Here is a 17,773-nt window from a genome sequence, read left to right as displayed (position 1 = left end):
CTTCAGTCTCTTTTTCATTTCCTTACTAACAGTCCAGGTTTTACAACCATATAACATATCTGACCATATATAAGTCTTCTAAATTCTTAGCCGGATCCCAGTGCTCAAATTCCTGCTTGTCAGTATCCTTCTTATTTGCCCAAAATTAGTTTTCCCCATTCCAATTCTTGATCTTATTTCCGCATCACTTCTACCATCTTCGTCCACCAAACTTCCCAAGTATCTGAATGATCTAACTTGCTTCACTGCCTGTCCATCTACATTCACATTCATCCTTAATTGTACTACTGCTCTTAGTCACTCCCATCACTTCTGTTTTACCGATGTTAATCTTCAATCCAACTCCCTTACATTCCTCATCCAGTCGATCCACCAGTCTTTGTAACTTTTCTTCCGTGTCCGCAATTAATACCGTATCATCCGCATATCTTATGTTATTTACATTCATTCCTCCCACCTTAATACCTTCCAAATCTGCAATTTCATCCATGACGGCCTGCGAGTAAAGTGAGAACAAGTCCGGTGACAACACACAGCCCTGTCTCACTCCTCTCTCTATTTTAATCCAGTCACTTTTTTCATCTCCAATTCTCACCACAGCTCTCTGTCCCCAGTACAGGTTGGTTATTACCCTTAAATTAGCAGTATCTACACCTAACCTTCTCAACCTCTCCACCAATACCTTATGACGTACCATATCAAACACTTTTTCGAAATCAACAAAGCACATAAACAGGTCTTTCTGCTTCTCAGTGGCTCTCTCTATAATGGTTCTTAATAAAAAAATTGCATTCCCCGTTCCTTTACCTATCTTAAAACCAAACTGTGTTCTGTCCACTACTACTACTACTACTACTACTATTACTACAGTAGCAACAACAACAATAACAACAACAACAACATCAACAGTCCAGTGTAATTACTCGTTAGTCTCTCTGTAGTACATTACACTGCTACATGTCTGTTCGAAATTTAACCCAGAAAAACGTGACGATTGACCAAGCACGAGAACAAAGTATACTGTATGTCACTACTCTGCACTGGTCTCATTGCTTCAGTAACTATGAAGCTAAAACAAGTCGCTACAACATCTTTTCGTTTGAACGGAAGACAAGTCAGGAATTCCGGGACCGTATTTTGAAACACTCTCCCATAAGAACTTTTTGAAACTATAAAAATGATTGGTAGTGTTTTTGTGGATGTTTTTTTTTTCTCTCTCTCTTTGATAATGCAGAATCTTTGATAAACCGTCGCTAGAATATTTTTTAAAACCGTGAAAATCCTGGAACTTCAGCCTTCCATGAAAGCTTTCCTATTGATGTCGAATCCTGGTCAAACTATTACTGGAATCATGAAAACGCCCTTGGAGACCTCAACAACATAAGAACATAAGAACTTAAGAAATAAGGGAAGCTGCAACAAACCATCAGGCTTACACGTGGCAGTCCCTGTATGAAATATTCCTACTTATTCCGATAGATTATGTTGAAAATAATCGTAATAAAGGACAGAAACAGGAAATGCGGTCTTCTGGCTTGCTTTACGTCTTATATATGCAGACTCAAACTTCACACCCAGACATCTTATCATCATCTTTTCCGCAGACGGGGATGCGACAGAGCTGCAGTTCGGGAGGGACGTGCTGTTACCTGTGGCTGAGGAGTACCTGCTGGAGCACTCACACCAGGGAGGCCTCACGCTGCATTTCTTTGTCGCTGGGGAGGTCAGTGAGTCCGCCAGTGCGTTGGTTGATAAATCAGGTAGAAAATTGAGTTAGTGAGTGTCAGAAGTGGCAGCTAGGTAGGTGGTCATCAGGTAATCTTTCAGTCAGTTGGTCATGTCTTTTCTTAATTTATTCACTCCTATTTATTCAGTGATGTAGAGAAGTAACTCGTTTTGTTTTTCTTTTCAATATTCGATAGGATTAGAATTATATTGTTTTCGCCTGTTGTGTGTGTGTGTGTGTGTGTGTGTGTGTGTGTGTGTGTGTGTGTGTGTGTGTGTGTGTGTGTGTGTGCGTGCGTGTTGAGAGAGATTACTCTATCCTCGAAAGCAACTATATTTAATCTTAGTGTTACGTAAATTAACCAAATTAACCGAAATAGGTGTGTCGTAATTTTCTTATTGTCACTTTTGTATCGCTGAAGTAAGTTTTTAATGTAATCTAGACCAGGTCTGCATCCTCGTATGCATTGTGGATTTCAGTGAGACTTTTTCTTTATGCTATATTCTTACGGCAAACATAATCTTCAGATTTTTTTTCTTCACGTACGTACATACGTACTTACAGTACTTCTTTATATTCGTATCTATGTACTTACGTCTTGGTATCGCGTGCAGGACGAGGTGGCAGACAGTGTGAGGGATTACGCGTGTCTGGAGGACGTGGTGCCCCTGGTGGCCATCCTGGACCTGGCCGAGGGTTCTAAGTTCTTGCTTGAAGATGGTGTTGAGGTATCCACCGCCACCGTCCACAACTTCGTCACCAGGTATTACATAAAGGGACTCACCTGCTATTGTCAAGACACTAATGTTTTGTTTATTTGCTTTGATTTCCGCAAGAGAACGTTGACATATTATATATAAAATTCTGGTAATACATTTGAGGCCAGCATTCCAGATAACATTGTTTTTTTTTTTTTTTCAGGATTCACTACAATTGAGTTTTGTTCTAACGTAATGTTTTGTACTTTTTAGATACACAAATGACAAGCTCAAGCCTCTGCCAATCAGGCCAGGCGCCGCTGAGGCCACCGGCGCCAGCTAACACCACCCACTGCCTTATGGAACAATATAAGGCAAAAGGAAGGGGTCTTCTTTCAGAGCGAAACTTGGATTTTGACTTTGTTGTTACATTAATATTGTACTTGCATATAGGGTCTGTGTCACGGATAAATGCAGGATGCGTGTTGTAGTACGTACTTAGCTATGTTTGTGATTATCAGACTGCATCATAGAGATTTGTGTTGACTTTGATATGAATATAACTAAGAATTATTATTGTAAGAAAAAGCTTATTGTTTTCATGGTTGTTTCACTCTTTTTAATTCTATTCTATGTGTTTAATGCTAAAGTTATCATCTTGTCTGTCTGTGGCGCTCAAAACGCAAAGCAGATTCCAAGAGCTAATAGAGAAAAGTATGATATCTATAGATGAAAAAGGCATATTACATAACAGAGGATGGCTCAAGGCTCGTGGACGGGCTGGAGGTAGAGGGTGGTGCTTGCCATCGTATCTAGGCCTCTCGAGAGGCTGTGGTCATATTCAAAAACGCTTTGCTCTCCTGCTTTGCTGATCCTGTGTAATCCAGATGATCCTCCTAACTTTTTCACCTCACTGAAATAACGAGAATGAAAAAAAAAGTAAATAAATAAGCAAGATTTGGTGAAACCCATCACATATTTCATTGTCGAGCTTTGTAAGAGAATAAGGGATTCATTGTGCTGCCTGAAAAATCCACCAGGCTATAGATCACTCGTAGTTTAGCATAGAAATGACACACTATTCTAAATGGTATGGTTATGCCGGTGCAGTATGCCGTGGTCGCCATAATTTATCTTACAATCAGGTTGACGGATTGTGCATTTAGAGACACACCTAAAAATAATCACGGCGGTGCATCTTTATTATCACGCGTTGGGAGCGAGCAGCCATGATTATTATATTAAAGGAAGGAAGCAGTGAAATCCCTATCCAGGAGCGAATGTGCGCGTGGTCTCTGTCCGTGCGCGATTGATATTAACGACTACACATCCTTGGGGGGCTTGATGGTGGACTAGAAATAAGGGGCCCCACTGCAGAGGCTATATCCCGAAACATCTGATCTGAACCTTCTCCGTGTTCAAGTGGTGACGCAAAAATACGGGCAGGACGGTGCCAATGTCCATATACCCAGGTCGACCTACACACATAAGAAATTTCGTTCACCTCCGCACATCACGGGCACGTCACGCGGAGGGACAGGCTCTGGGTGACAGTGCAGCTTAGTTACTTCTACATCAGTGAGTCAATGAGTGGAAACAGGTAGATATGTTTCATACAGGGACTGCTACGTGTAGGCCTGATGGCTTCTTGCAGCTTCTCTTATTTTCTTAGGTTCTTATGTTTTTATGAGTTATGGGGCAGAGCGGTGGACACATCTAACGTCCGCATTGACCCCGCAGTTTTGCGAGATTTTCCCCTTCCACATCAACAAAAGTGCATGTTTGTCGGGCAATGCAACGCAGGAAACGAAATTAACTTTTCTACAGATTCCCTACAAATGCAGTGACGCAGAAATTATGGATTCAGTTTTGTAACCGCAAACAAGTTATAAATCCCAACGCAGCAAGAGTGTGCAGTTTGCACTTCTCAGAGGACGACTATAAAAGGAACCTAAAGTATGCTTCACTTTTTTTTACCAATATATTTTGTGGTAGGTATAGACAGATACACATACTTTTAAGGCCTACATAGGAGAGAGGTTAGTCTCCCCTAAATGTCATTTAGAGAACGCATTGGGCCAGCAAAAGAAAACGAGCGGGAGTAGCTGCAGGGGTGAAGGAAGGAACTCCCTCTACGTCATCCGGAGGGACTCGAAGCTCCACCCACCGGCTGCAAGAGTGCTCGTGAGTTGACCTCAGACCGGAGTATTTTTATGGATATTGGGTGGGGCAGGGCATGGCGTCTTGCACAGGATGAAAGGCTGGTGTGGACGGGAGATCCGCTCTACGCCAGGCAGACACAACAGGCCGTGAAAATGTTACAAAGGTAGTGAAGTGTTTAGCCTGCGTCCCGAGGTGAGGTGTTGAGGTTGCATAGCCCGCCATAACACCCGTGGATATTGTTTCGGTAGGTAGCATCCTCCATGTAATAATGTAGATTTTTTTTGCGACAAGTAATATTTTCTCCATCTATATGATGTTTTCCTTTTTAATTAATCGTGTAAATGTACTCATTGCAAGTATTGTGATAGCTGAACAGAAAATTTACTCACTCCTTAATTTCAAGAAGAAATTATTATTCTGTTAAATTCCGACGTGATCTTAATTAATACGAAGCTAATCCCAAGATAACCATTTCTCGGCAGTCACTTGCTTTATCAAGGTAATAGTAGACTTGACCCGCGATCGCGGGGCCTCCCACGGAGCCCTCTAACTGCCACATATGAACTGCCTAACGAACAGTTATAAGAATATACCTTATATAAGATTGATTTAAACCTGATTTAACTTAACAGTCTTTTCTATCTATCTCCCTTTAATTCGATAAATACGGTTAACTATTTTTGTCGACCAAACTCAACTATCAAAATACTATCGTGGGAATGACAAAATCTTCACTATGGCAAAGGTAAGGATTTATTGTCTGAAGGATGCCGGTCATTGAAATAGTATTTAGTGGTTCACGAAGGTAGATTTTCAGATTTCAATATCTCACTTCAGCGGACGATTTTCTTTGTTTTTAGTAAGTAGCATCGTATACTTAACTATCATACATGTATGTGAATACCTTAGTATTCTTATTTAACCTACGTATTTAATTCGCCAAACTGGTTCATAGAAGAAAAAAGTTTAGCAATGAAGTATACCTCCACCGGAGTAAAAGCTGTAATTATGAAATGATTTTGACGGTTCGAAGAGGATTCATGATCACAAAATAGAGTGAAAAACTTAAGATGGGAACACTGGATGTGATGATATTGAAGAGACTTGCTCTTTCTTTCTATTCAGCGGGAAGAACGTGTTTACATAGAATACATGGCCTTGTACGTGGGGCACACGTGGCCACCAACCATGCTTGGAAGAAGCGATTCCTGAGACTGTCAAGTAGGAAGTCTGAAGTGTCGCAGGTGGTGTTGGGCGCTTAGTTGGGTCATATCAACCGGTAACGAACCATTGGTTGGTTGGTTGGCGTTGGTCAAGCTCTTTTCAACTGAATCGTTAGAGCGCCGTAGACAGACAAGGTAATACGTATTTAAAGTCATTCTACCGGTTATAATTATGTGTTAGACCTTAGCCATTATTGTTGTTTTTTTAAGTTTTCGATGCCACGAAGGAAGTGTTGGCAAGACTGTTTTACAGCTGCTGGTTAGGTCTTGTTGTTCGCCCCATGAGTCAGCTGGGATGGACGGAAAGTGAAAAGTGACAATGAGAGAATGAGCATGTTTGTCAAGGTTTATAGACTCGTGTCTGTTTATCCTTGGTGTGTGATACGCAATACATACCGCCGCGCCACAAGACCACGCATGCAACTTTTGGTTCTTATAATTTCTTGAGTCTAAGAATGACGCGCTATGTTTTGGAATCCCAGATACTCAGGTAAGTAGAAAGGAAAAATTATCTTTGGGATTTGTTATGGAAAAAGTGTGGGTGACGGTATATTCAACAAATGCCAGCATATCTTATCTTGCATATTTTTAAGAGCAAGCTTCATAAGAAATATGTATTATACTAAGCTTTGCTTTTACCAGTCCATTGTATATTATCACAATATATTACTTATTCAATAGCTTCGTACTTAATCATTTTATCCACGATGTTGTGGAAGCTACAATTTATTACTTCTAAAGACAGACAGTAAGTAGGTAACCCAAATGAATGGCTGTGCAGCAATACCTTGTGAATAGTACTAATCATAATAAAACACAAAATGATAAATCTTTCCTTTTCTTCTTTCTACCCGTTTTGGAAAGTAAGTGCAAAGTTAAATTTTCCAAACTTGAAATTGTGTTTACATAAATACTGTAAGAGTCTAATCTGTAGAGCTTTAAAAATAATGCAAGTATAAAAGTCGCCTGTTTGCTGCTCCAGAATATTATAAAAGTATCGTTTTGGAACTTATTGTTATAAACTTTAAAAATCCTTGTTTTGGAGTGAGATCCTTCATCTGGCCCTTGTTCTAAATTATATAATACTCTTACTGCATTTAGATTAAAGGTGTATGTATCTACATTTTGGTTTTATTACTTTTTACATTTTTAAAGGCTGTTGAATATAAATTGTACTTAAATTAGCTCATGGATCGTTTATTACTGTTATTATTATATCGTGTGTGTGTGTGTGTGTGTGTGTGTAATCATAAGCTTAATGAAACTGTGCAGATTTATGTTCGTCTCAAAACCGGGCACAAAAGAATACTTCTGTCAATGACTCTACCTCACAGTTGTGATATCTTCCCGGGGATGTGAGATGTGCGCGGCTCTATGTCAATGGGCTGTTGTTTGAAATAATTTGTGATCGATTGCTTTAGCGCAAAGACACCTGCGACCTTCTTTTCTCATCCACCTGAAGATACTGATCAAGATATTGCTTCGAAAACTCATTAATGTATTAAGAAATACTATTCTAGAATTGTGACACCTTTAAAAAGTTTTCACGTCAATATATTAAAATCTTAGCGCACGGTTTGCAAATCAGACGTGCTAACGTATAAATCGTGTGTAAGGAAATCATCTGGGAAGATTGCCAAACATTTATTCAGTTACAAAGGACAAATTTGTGTATAAATTTCATAGCAACCGTGACAATGAGACGACTCGTTTCCGACAAGAAAAATAATATCTACATTTCTCAACTACCTTGCTATTTTATTTTTCGTGTATGTGTGTGTGTGTGTGTGTGTGTGTGTGTGTGTGTGTGTGTGTGTGTAAGAGAGAGAGAGAGAGAGAGAGAGAGAGAGAGAGAGAGAGAGAGAGAGAGAGAGAGAGGGGGGAGGGGAGAGGGCCAGGTGATTGTTGTTTTTGTTATTATTGTGTTGTATTAATTGGATTTTATGTTTTTTTATCGTTTTTCATTTTTCGCGTTGGCTTTGTTATTGTCTCTTGTGCTGTTGAGATTTATATAGTTGTCGGCCTTTGAGTTGTTAATGTTACCTCATGTGTTGCTGGATCTTGTGTTGCCGGCTCTTGTGTTGCTGGCTTTTGTGTTGCTGGCACTTCTATTGTTGGTTCTTGTGTTGCTGGCTCTTGTGTTGCTGGCTCTTGTGTTGCTGGCTTTTATGTTGATGGCTCTTGTGTTGTTGTTGTTGGCTCTTGTGTAGCTGGCACTTCTGTTATTGATTTTTGTGTTGCTGGCTTTTGTGTTCTTATCTCTTGTGTTGCTAGCTCTTGTGTTGCAGTTGCTGGCTCTTCTGTTTTTGGGTTTTGTGTTGCTGGCTCTTGTGTTGTTGTTGGCTCTTGTGTTGTTGTTGCTGGTTCTTGTGTTGTTGTTGCTGCGTCTTGTGTTGCTGTTTGTTGTGAAGTTGTTGGCTTTTGTTTTGCTGGGGTTATTGTTGTTAGCTTCTTTGTTGTAATAGGTTTTTGTGTTGTTGGTTCTTGTGTTGCTGCTGTACTTGTAATTGTCTCTTGTGCTGTATCGCTGGTAGCAGTGCTTGACGTTTGTGGTGTTGTGGCGCTTACGGTGTCTGGCGTGGCTGAGGAGGTCGTCACAGCTGATGGTAGTGTTGTGGACGATACATCAGGAGGGACTAATGTTGTAGAGGAAGAGGCGATTCCTGAAACTGTCAAGTAGGAAGGCGATGGGGTTGTTGTTGTCCTTGAAGTCTGAAGTGTTGCAGGTGTTGCTGGGCGAGTAGTTGGGTTTTGTGTTTTTGGTTCTTGTGTTGCTGGCTTTTGTGTTGCTGGCTCCTGTGTTTTTGGTTCTTGTGTTGTTGACTCTTGTGTTGGTGGCTCTTGTGTTGTTGGCTTTTGTGTTGCTGGTTTTTGTGTTGTTGGCTTTTGTGTTGCTGGTCTTTGTGTTGTTGGCTGTTGTGTTGTTGGTTCTTGTGTTGTTGGCTGCTGTGTTGTTGGTTCTTGTGTAGGCTTTTGCGTTGCTGGTTCCTGTGTTGTACGTTTTTGTGTTGTTGGCTCTTGTGTTCCTGGCTCTTGTGTTGTTGGTTTTTGTGTTGTTGGCTCTTGTGTTCCTGGCTTTTGTGTTGCTGGCTCTTTTGTTGTTGGCTCTTGTGTTGCTGGCTTCTTTGTTGCTGGTTCTTGTGTTGCTGGCTTTTGTGTTGTTGACTCTTGTGTTGCTGGCTTTTGTGTTGTTGATTTTTGTGCTGTTGGCTCTTGTGTTGTTGGCTCTTGTGTTGTTGGCTCTTGTGTTGTTGGCTCTTGTGTTGTTGGCTCTTGTGTTGTTGGCTTTTGTGTTGTTGGCTCTTGTGTTGTTGGCTTTTGTGTTGTTGGCTCTTGTGTTGTTGGCTCTTGTGTTGTTGGCTCTTGTGTTGTTGGCTCTTGTGTTGTTGGCTTTTGTGTTGTTGGCTCTTGTGTTGTTGGCTTTTGTGTTGTTGGCTCTTGTGTTGTTGGCTTTTGTGTTGTTGGCTCTTGTGTTGTTGGCTCTTGTGTTGTTGGCTTTTGTGTTGTTGGCTTTTGCGTTGTTGGCTCTTGTGTTGTTGGCTTTTGTGTTGCTGGTTCTTGTGTTGCTGGCTTCTTTGTTGCTGGTTCTTGTGTTGCTGGCTTTTGTGTTGTTGACTCTTGTGTTACTGGCTTTTGTGTTGTTGATTTTTGTGCTGTTGGCTCTTGTGTTGTTGGCTCTTGTGTTGTTGGCTCTTGTGTTGCTGGCTCTTGTGTTGTTGACTTTTGTGCTGTTGGCTCTTGTGTTGTTGGCTCTTGTGTTGCTGGCTCTTGTGTTGTTGGCTCTTGTGTTGTTGGCTTTTGTGTTGTTGGCTCTTGTGTTGTTGGCTCTTGTGTTGTTGGCTTTTGTGTTGTTGGCTCTTGTGTTGTTGGCTTTTGTGTTGTTGGCTCTTGTGTTGTTCGTTCTTGTGTTGTTGACTCTTGTGTTGTTGGTTCTTGTGTTGGCTCTTGGGTTGCTGGCTCCTGTGTTGTTGTTTTTTGTGTTGCTGGCTCTTGTGTTGCTGGCTCTTTTGTTGTTGGCTCTTGTGTTGTTGGCTCTTGTGTTGTTGGTTTTTGTGTTGTTGGCTCTTGTGTTGTTGGTTTTTGTGTTGTTGGCTCTTGTGTTGCTGGCTTTTTTGTTGTTGGGTCTTGTGTTGCTGGCTTTTTTGTTGTTGTTGTTGGGTCTTGTGTTGTTGGTTCTTGTGTTGGCTCTTGTGTTGCTGGCTTTTGTGTTGCTAGCTCTTGTGTTACAGTTGTTGGCTCTTCTGTTGTTGGTTTTTGTGTTGCAGTTGTTGGCTTTTGTGTTGTTGGCTCATGTGTTGTTGACTCTTGTGTTGCTGGCTCTTGTGTTATGTGCTTTTGTGTTGCTGTTGTTGGCTTTTGTGTTGTTGGATCTTGCGTTGCCGTTGTTGGGTTTTGTGTTGTGGTTATTGGCTTTGGTGTTGTGGTTATTAACTTTTGTGTTGTTGACTTTTGTGTTGTGGTTGTTGGCTTTTGTGTTGTTGATTTTTGTGTTGTGATTGTTTGCTTCTGTGTTGTGACTGGTCTCTGTGTTGCTGGCCCTTGTGTTGCAGTTGTTGTTGTGACTGGTCTCTGTGTTGCTGGTCCTTGTGTTGCTGATGTTGTTATTGGCTCATGCGTTGTAGTCTTATGTTTTGGTATTTGTGTTGCAGTTACCTTTTGTGTTGTTAACTTTTGTGTTGCTGTTGGTGGTGGCTCCTGTGTTGCTGATGTGGTTGTTGACACATGTGTTGTAGTTGTTGGATTTGTAATGGTTGTCATCTGAGTCGTTGTTGTTGTTGGCACGTTTGTTGCGTCTGTCTGCACCTGCGTGACTGTCTGTGGCTCTTCCGTTTTGGTGGGGGGTGGCGATGGAGGAGTTGTGATACCTGTTGTTGAGACACGTGAAGTTGTCCTTGATGGTGACACCTGAGTTACTATTGGAATCTGGGGTGTTGTAGGAGCTGTCAGAGGATTCCACGTTAAGGATATTGTGAGCGGTGTTGTGGTTGTTTGTTTCTTGGTAGTGGTGGTGGCAGTGGAAGTGTGCGTCGTGACAGAGGAGGTCGTTGCAGTTGATGATAGTGTTGTGGATGATACATCAGGAGGGAAAAGTGTCGTATAGGAAGATTCGATTCCTGAAACTGTCAAGTAGGAAGGCGATGGGGTGGTTGTTGTCCTTGAAGTCTGAAGTGTCGCAGGTGTTGTTGGACGCTTAGTTGTCGTCGTCTGACAGCCTGAAGGAAAGCCATGTAATGTAACCGTGACAGGCAGACAGATAGAAAGGAAATGTATATTACATTACTATGCGACTGAATATTAATGATGTATGCTTACTGATTTAGATGTCCCTTGGATTACCAAGTATGCTTCGTTTATAAGGAGTCATGACATGCCTGTACTGGTTGTGATACCAGGCTGGGAATGTGATTATATGGACTTCAATACCTGTACTGGTTGTGAATCAAGACTGAGAGTGTGTTTTATAGAGTACTGATATGATTCATGATTGTGACCCGATTGCTTTATAATCAAGAGTCACGGGATGTATATGAAATGATGCTCAGAAAGGTTTAAGTAATATAGACAGCCAAGAGAAACACATCTCATCTGACTGAAATTACTCACATTCAGGATTCAGGCAGGAGAGTCCCTTGTTCACCCATTGACCCTTATTGCAGAGGAAGAGGTGACACTCGGTATAACGCAAGCGTTTATCAAGGTAATAGGAACCGTTGAATTCACAACCTGCAACACATGCACATATACCAAACTTTGTAGTTGTTAGTAGTCATTTTTGAGAGAGAGAGAGAGAGAGAGAGAGAGAGAGAGAGAGAGAGAGAGAGAGAGAGAGAGCTGTCAGGGGGGAGGCGGGACACATAGTCGCAAGATACCACCCACTGCTTTAAGTATTTCTGAAAGTACTACACAACGGCTTGACTTTCCAGCATGGGCCATTGCCTCACCAACAGCTTCACGGATTCCGAATTTCATGTCAGACGAAAAACTCTCGGTTGACATGTTTTATTTGTTATGAAAAAAAGTGTGAACAAACACCTGTATGTTCACAAGTGGATGGAATGTTCATACCTAACGCTACAGCTTATAACATTAAATGTAATGCAACACAGTGCATACACTACAAGACATAAGCAACAATACCACAATAACATTTACAAAACGCGCAAGCACGGACGCACCCACCCACCCATCCACACACACACACACACACATACACACACACACACAACTTCTGATCTCCACAAAGTTCGGTTCTCAGATTCATCGGTTCAAAATTTTAAAGCCGCGTTAAAAACCTAGAGGATATGAGATATTACACTCAGAATAACTCATCTCAGTATGTTTTTTTTTGTTCTGACTTACGTGAAACTTGTGTACTGTTAGGCCCCCGGTGTGGTCAGGGTGCATCTATTCTGCGAGAGGATGGATTAATCTCCCTCAAGTTTTCGTGCTTTGTAGCAATTAAGTGGTCCAGAGACCTTTTCTCGTGTTATTGTATATGCACTAAGGTGTGGACACCAATAACAGTTAAGTTAGAGCTTTTTTTTTTTTCAAGGCTGGTGGTGAGATATGTTGGCGACTAGTCATCATTACGGATCCAGACCAGTCAATACACATGATAATACATACACTTAGAGCCACTGGAGTCGCCCGTGCTCTCCCACCCCCCTTGCTTCCCTTCCAGCACCTCGCAACTCGCCAGGTGGGACGAACCAGACAGGTAACCCTCAGAGCCGAGAGCACAACCTGTGACAAGGACAGTGAGCACTCTCGGTGTGCACACAGTGCTTGCAAATGTAATTCCAGTGCAGCACATGAGTAAATGGATAGTAAGTAGATAAATAAGCACTCTTGGTACATACAAGCCGCGTCTCGCACAAAGGTCCACTCTCCCCTGTCACACAAGGCATGCAAGCACTTAGCTGCAGGACGCGTCTGGTGGTGCCTGAACACCTGAGAGCTGAACGTACAGCCTGCAACACAAGATTCATTCCGTAGAAACCAACATCTTAGGTGAAAACAATTAATAAGCGTTTTGATAACTGTCGTACCATTTGAGATCAGTGTAATTCAACAAGCTACCGAAAGAAAGCACGAAGAAGCCCGCCTTACAGTAAAATTTTCATAAAATACTGCGATGCCCTGCAAGTAACAAAGGAAAAAAAAAAAGGCGAAGGTCACCATACGAGTTTCAGAGGAGTACGATTAGCAGTATCCACGAGACAGCAAAATAATGCTGGCGTTTTTAGAAACCATACGGAAATCCAGTCCCAAGATACATTTACTTGAGTAACATAGAACGTCAGTCCGAAATAGCTTTCAGTACATTAATTACTTCTCAGAGCTGAGGTGGAAGAGTATGTACTGTATAATTAAACTTGAACATCTAGGATCTCCCTTCTGGGCTTCAGCAGTTCGGCCCCGCTCCTCACTCTCAGCCAGGCTAATGGCAGGTGAAAGGTTAAGTCGATGGGACGCTACAGTTACCCTTCCCCTTCCCCCAACCCTGCCCGGCACACACACAGACCTCCTTCTCTTACTCTAATGATTATTCACCGCTGGGTTCACCACTTAGGACGGGCGAGATAGGATACAGGTGACGCTAAGTGGGCGAGACTCTTCCCACACATGCTCAACACATAAAGTAATGATGATGATGGCGAAACACACACACACACACACACACACACTACAAAAGTTTTTCTTACATGTTGATTCATTAAAAACTGAGGTGTTGTCCCAGTCTCCTCTGTTACAAACAATCGCCTCACACCGCAAATACCTCGTCTGGCCGTGGGTGAAGTTTTGTCCACCAAAAACACAACCTGAAAAGAACTTGGAAAATGAAATTCGAAAAACATGAAAAGAGGAAGTTAAGAACGTTTTTCCCACATTGTCGTTCTAACACATAGTAACAGAAACGAGAGAAAAATACTTTGTAGATTTCGGTATTAATTTTCGGGTGTATTATTCTGTCATTCTTGTGATATGAAATAAGACAGCCAGTGAATGAAAGCAAAGCTGTAAAAAGAGGCATCAAATGGAACGTTGCATTTATTGTGTTCACTGGTAATGTTAGCGCCCCCATTATTTTATTTGAGAGAGAGAGAGAGAGAGAGAGAGAGAGAGAGAGAGAGAGAGAGAGAGAGAGAGAGAGAGAGAGAGAGAGAGAGAGAGTGTTTCTTTTCTTTAGTTCATAGTTATGGTTTCTTACTAAAAGACTAGCATTTTTTTTTTGTCAATAACAACTTTTTATCTATTTATTTACTTAATTGGCAAGTCAGTTAGTATCATTTCCGTGTGTGTGGCGGTGTACCAGTAATCGCCAGCGCAGTAAGCAGATACTCACATTGGGGATCTGACAAGCGGCCCGTGTGCATCCAGCGGCCTCGGTTGCAAAGCTCCTTCTCGCACCGGTTGTAACGAGTCTCCCCGTGACTGTACGTCTCGTTCCCAGACACACAACCTGCGTCGCGAGGAGTCTTTTCAGCATAATATTAAAGGGAACTTTCTTGTTTATTGGGAGTACAGTTTTTTGGTCGTTTATAAAAGAGGAATGATTAAGGAGTAAAAAAAAATAGAATATGGTGACAGGGGTGTGTGGTGGTGTGGAGCTTGAATTTTTATTATTGTAATGGTATGGTGCTCAATGCCCATGGTGATGAGGATGTGTCGTGATCTATTTCGCAAGGTATCCAAAATGGGAAGATGGTATTCATCAAGTAATTAACGTTATACTATTGATCCCGCAGGCTAAGGTGATCCAGGAGTCACGGTCCTTCAGAAAGAAAAAGAGATGTCGAAGTAAATAAACAAATTATAAACATGAACTCAATTATATGGCTATCGACACGCGCCACGTCTACAGTGGTGCGCCACCGTGCGTGTCCCTCTGAGAGAGGGGCGGGAGCTGGGAGCGTAATAGATTTAGTTTAGCTTGTGGCTACCATAGCAGTGGGTCAGCTCACCGAGGCGCCTTGACCTGTGTTCATTGGTCCCCTGTGATATTTGTTGTAACACATGATGAAGGGCGTTCAGACAGCCATCAAAGCTGATGGTGTCTGGCTCCCGAGCTACACATGTTACGGTGAACATCGCCCAGCACCAAGAACTAAGGCTCACAGACAAAGAGCAGTATCTCTGAGAGACTTCATGAGTGTGTGCAGCGCAAGAGTTTGCGAGGACAAACGAAGCTTGTCATAGGGACAGTTCGTGGGAGAATGGAGCACGATGTTGAAGAGTGTCGTGGGTAATACTACTTTATAAAAATGATTGCTTTATTATTAGGGTAATGTTTCTCGGCCTGACTGTAACAGCTTCAGGTATGTTATCATCTGTTAATCTACAATGTGTTGAGCTTGTTACCTGCATTAGAACTTACAGTAACTGGACAAGTGTAAGCGATTGTTGGTGCAGCGTATCATAACAAACTGAGGAGGATCAAGCGACCCATCTTTTATTCACTTGCCTTTGTAGATGCAGCACAAACGATTCTTGCTTGAACAACCATTTCTGGTCACCTTGCCGCCTCTACAGTCCCTCCGACGATCGACACAAAAGCCTCCAGCCTGCAGACAGATTGGTGCACAGCAGCGACACCCAAGAGATCCGGAACATTTAGCCACCTCGCTCTCTCCGTCAGCACACTGTTCTCGACATGTCCCGCCCAACCTCGGACACCGACCCTTCGCCGCCGTGCTGCAGGCTGGCGCAGGTCATATTTGGATCAATTATGTTTTTTTTACGTGATAGGATAATACGTGTGTGTGTGTGTGTGTGTGTGTGTGTGTGTGTGTGTGTGTGTGTGTGTGTGTGTGTGTGAATATATAAGTGATCAAGTCTCATTACTTTATCAAATAAACCACACCTGGCACGATAGTATGAAAGTGCCTGAATGCATAGTGTCAGTGTCAAAGCAATGCCTCAATGGGCTTGCTGGTGCGCAGTCGCTTTCCTCTCGTGGTTCCGTTGAATAGCCATGCACTACTGCCATAACGTGTTCGAAATATAATTATTAGTTTTGATGGATAAATCTGGCAGCTCCTCTTGCCCAGCGACCTTAAATTATCAATAATGAAAAAAAATAACTTGGGAGGTGATGAGGGAAATGAACAGAACTGTGCATAGGCACTACAGTTTTCATCACAAGACTCGTTATTCCATTTATCCAAGGAACTTCCTTACTCAGAGGTTTGCAGCACTTGCATTTGTAGCCGTGGCAGCCGTCAGGATCCAAAATTCCGTGCATGCAGTCTCTTTTGTGCTCCACGCAAAAGCCGTTGGCTTCACTGCATGACTCCTGAGGGATGCAGGGTTTCGCACAACACTGGCGGTGGTTCCGCCTGCACCTTGCATCCACGAGGCGCTCTGGGCCCACACACCCGCTCCGGCACGTCCCGCCCTCGTACCTGCTACAACTCTTGCTTGTCTCCATGTGACAGCCTGGAAGCCCACGCATCTTTCCTTAGTGAATATTGCATTTGAATTTTATTTTGTGACAGGTGACGTTCCTTTATGATAAAGCTAGACGGTGTCGAAAATATATGAATTTTATTTTGTGACAGGTGACGTTCCTTTATGATAAAGTTAGACTGTGTCGAAAATATATTAATTCCCAGCAAAAACATTGATATTTGTGATGGGTATTATCATCAATTCAAATTCAAGAACCCACCTTAAAGAGTCGGTTAATAAGTAAGGATACGGGGTCGAGCAAGATCCGAAACCCCCTAGACCTGAGCGCGGCCCAGATAATTACTCGGTTACACTCAAGGAGCACTCGCCTGCTCTGCTACCATCCTCTCTAACTCAGCTTAGTCTCTACTCCATGCAGACATTCCAGCTAAGTACTCTTTATTAAATCTGAGGCCTCTGCACTGTTACTGTACTAAGCCAAACCACAGGTCAGCATAACATCAGGTAAATTCCATAAAATGATATAATTCTGCTTTGGTGTCCATATGCTGACACAAAATCGCCATAACTGTTTAAAAACGAAAATTGAGAAATCGTTGCTCTTAAATTTACATCTACACTTTGTAAGATAGCAGGACTTGAACTCACTGTCTCTTGTCCTGCAGCAGTGCGATCCCTTGCGAACGTCACAATCATAGTCGTCTTCCATGCGATTTGTGCAGTGCTTTTTGCAGCGACCTCCGGCTTCGCTGCATCTTTTCCCGCGTCGCACCGCAAACTGTAACAAAAAATGGTTATATTCGAAGAGAGAGAGAGAGAGAGAGAGAGAGAGAGAGAGAGAGAGAGAGAGAGAGAGAGAGAGATAGCATTTTATAACAGGACACTAACTTGATTACACACCTATTCTTATTCTAGCAAAATATGTATGTCTTATTATTTTACACCAATGCACGCCTATATACATGCCTCATTCTCCGCCGTTGCAATCGCCATCAGCAGCATCAGCGTGGCGAGCAAAAAACGAGCCGTGAATGCAGACGCCATTTTTCCAACGCAGTGATTTTGAAAGTAAACTGCAACAGTTTGAATATTTCTTAAGCGAGTGTAATCTTGGGATCAGAGAAATCCAGCAACCTGCAGTGAAGTGAGCTAGCACAAGGCCACACGTTGACTGAGGGGACACACAATACGGAACTGCCGCACCTCGTTGCTTATGAAACGAGGTTATACGGTTCAGAGAAAGTAGCTGGTGTTGCCTTACCACATCACTAAAGAGCAAAATTTATAGACTATAGCACTCTTTAGAAAATAAATAAATAGTTGAATAACATAAAGGAAAATTGTTTAAAAGAAACAGGTAGTAAATCATCAATATCTGATAAGTAGATCGTGAAGACTTGAGATTAAGGCTGTTTTCTTATTTTTTTCCCACTTAATATCTTTTCTGCAAACGTGTTGCATTTCACCAATCAAGTTACTTTATGTAAAATAGGTTTGCCGCTTCCCATTCATCATGTAACATATGTACACGATGACACACGTAAAAACAT

The 17,773-nt window shown here is 42.2% G+C and overlaps 2 protein-coding genes across 3 annotated transcripts in view; one reads left to right on the top strand and one right to left on the bottom strand.

Moving 5' to 3' along the window:
* Window positions 1-6,931, top strand: part of LOC135104142 (nucleoredoxin-like) — a 106,725-nt gene extending 99,794 nt beyond the window's left edge. Inside the window, exons 8-10 of the mRNA XM_064011228.1 lie at window positions 1,605-1,723; window positions 2,341-2,489; window positions 2,698-6,931. Of these exons, the coding sequence (XP_063867298.1) occupies window positions 1,605-1,723; window positions 2,341-2,489; window positions 2,698-2,767 (338 nt within the window). The 3' untranslated portion in view covers window positions 2,768-6,931. The remainder of the gene's footprint in view (window positions 1-1,604; window positions 1,724-2,340; window positions 2,490-2,697) is intronic.
* A 507-nt stretch (window positions 6,932-7,438) lies between these two features.
* On the bottom strand, window positions 7,439-17,405 carry LOC135102295 (mucin-2-like). Of its 2 annotated transcripts, XM_064007316.1 has the most exons (8): window positions 17,190-17,405; window positions 16,872-17,001; window positions 15,993-16,250; window positions 15,277-15,513; window positions 14,158-14,274; window positions 13,517-13,633; window positions 11,415-11,534; window positions 7,439-11,023 (listed from the first exon to the last, which is right to left on the bottom strand). In XM_064007316.1, the coding sequence occupies exons 1-8, from the start codon at window positions 17,265-17,267 to the stop codon at window positions 7,977-7,979; spliced, it is 4,104 nt and encodes a 1,367-aa protein (XP_063863386.1). In that variant the 5' UTR covers window positions 17,268-17,405; the 3' UTR covers window positions 7,439-7,976. The 2 variants fall into 2 exon arrangements, with proteins under 2 accessions (XP_063863386.1, XP_063863388.1); XM_064007318.1 differs by lacking the exons at window positions 13,517-13,633; window positions 14,158-14,274; window positions 15,277-15,513; window positions 15,993-16,250.
* Between the last annotated feature and the right edge of the window lie 368 nt (window positions 17,406-17,773).

Source organism: Scylla paramamosain, chromosome 1 (genome assembly GCF_035594125.1).
Source record: "Scylla paramamosain isolate STU-SP2022 chromosome 1, ASM3559412v1, whole genome shotgun sequence".
In the NCBI taxonomy this organism is placed as follows: domain Eukaryota; kingdom Metazoa; phylum Arthropoda; class Malacostraca; order Decapoda; family Portunidae; genus Scylla; species Scylla paramamosain.
This window is presented reverse-complemented; position numbering and strand designations above follow the sequence as displayed.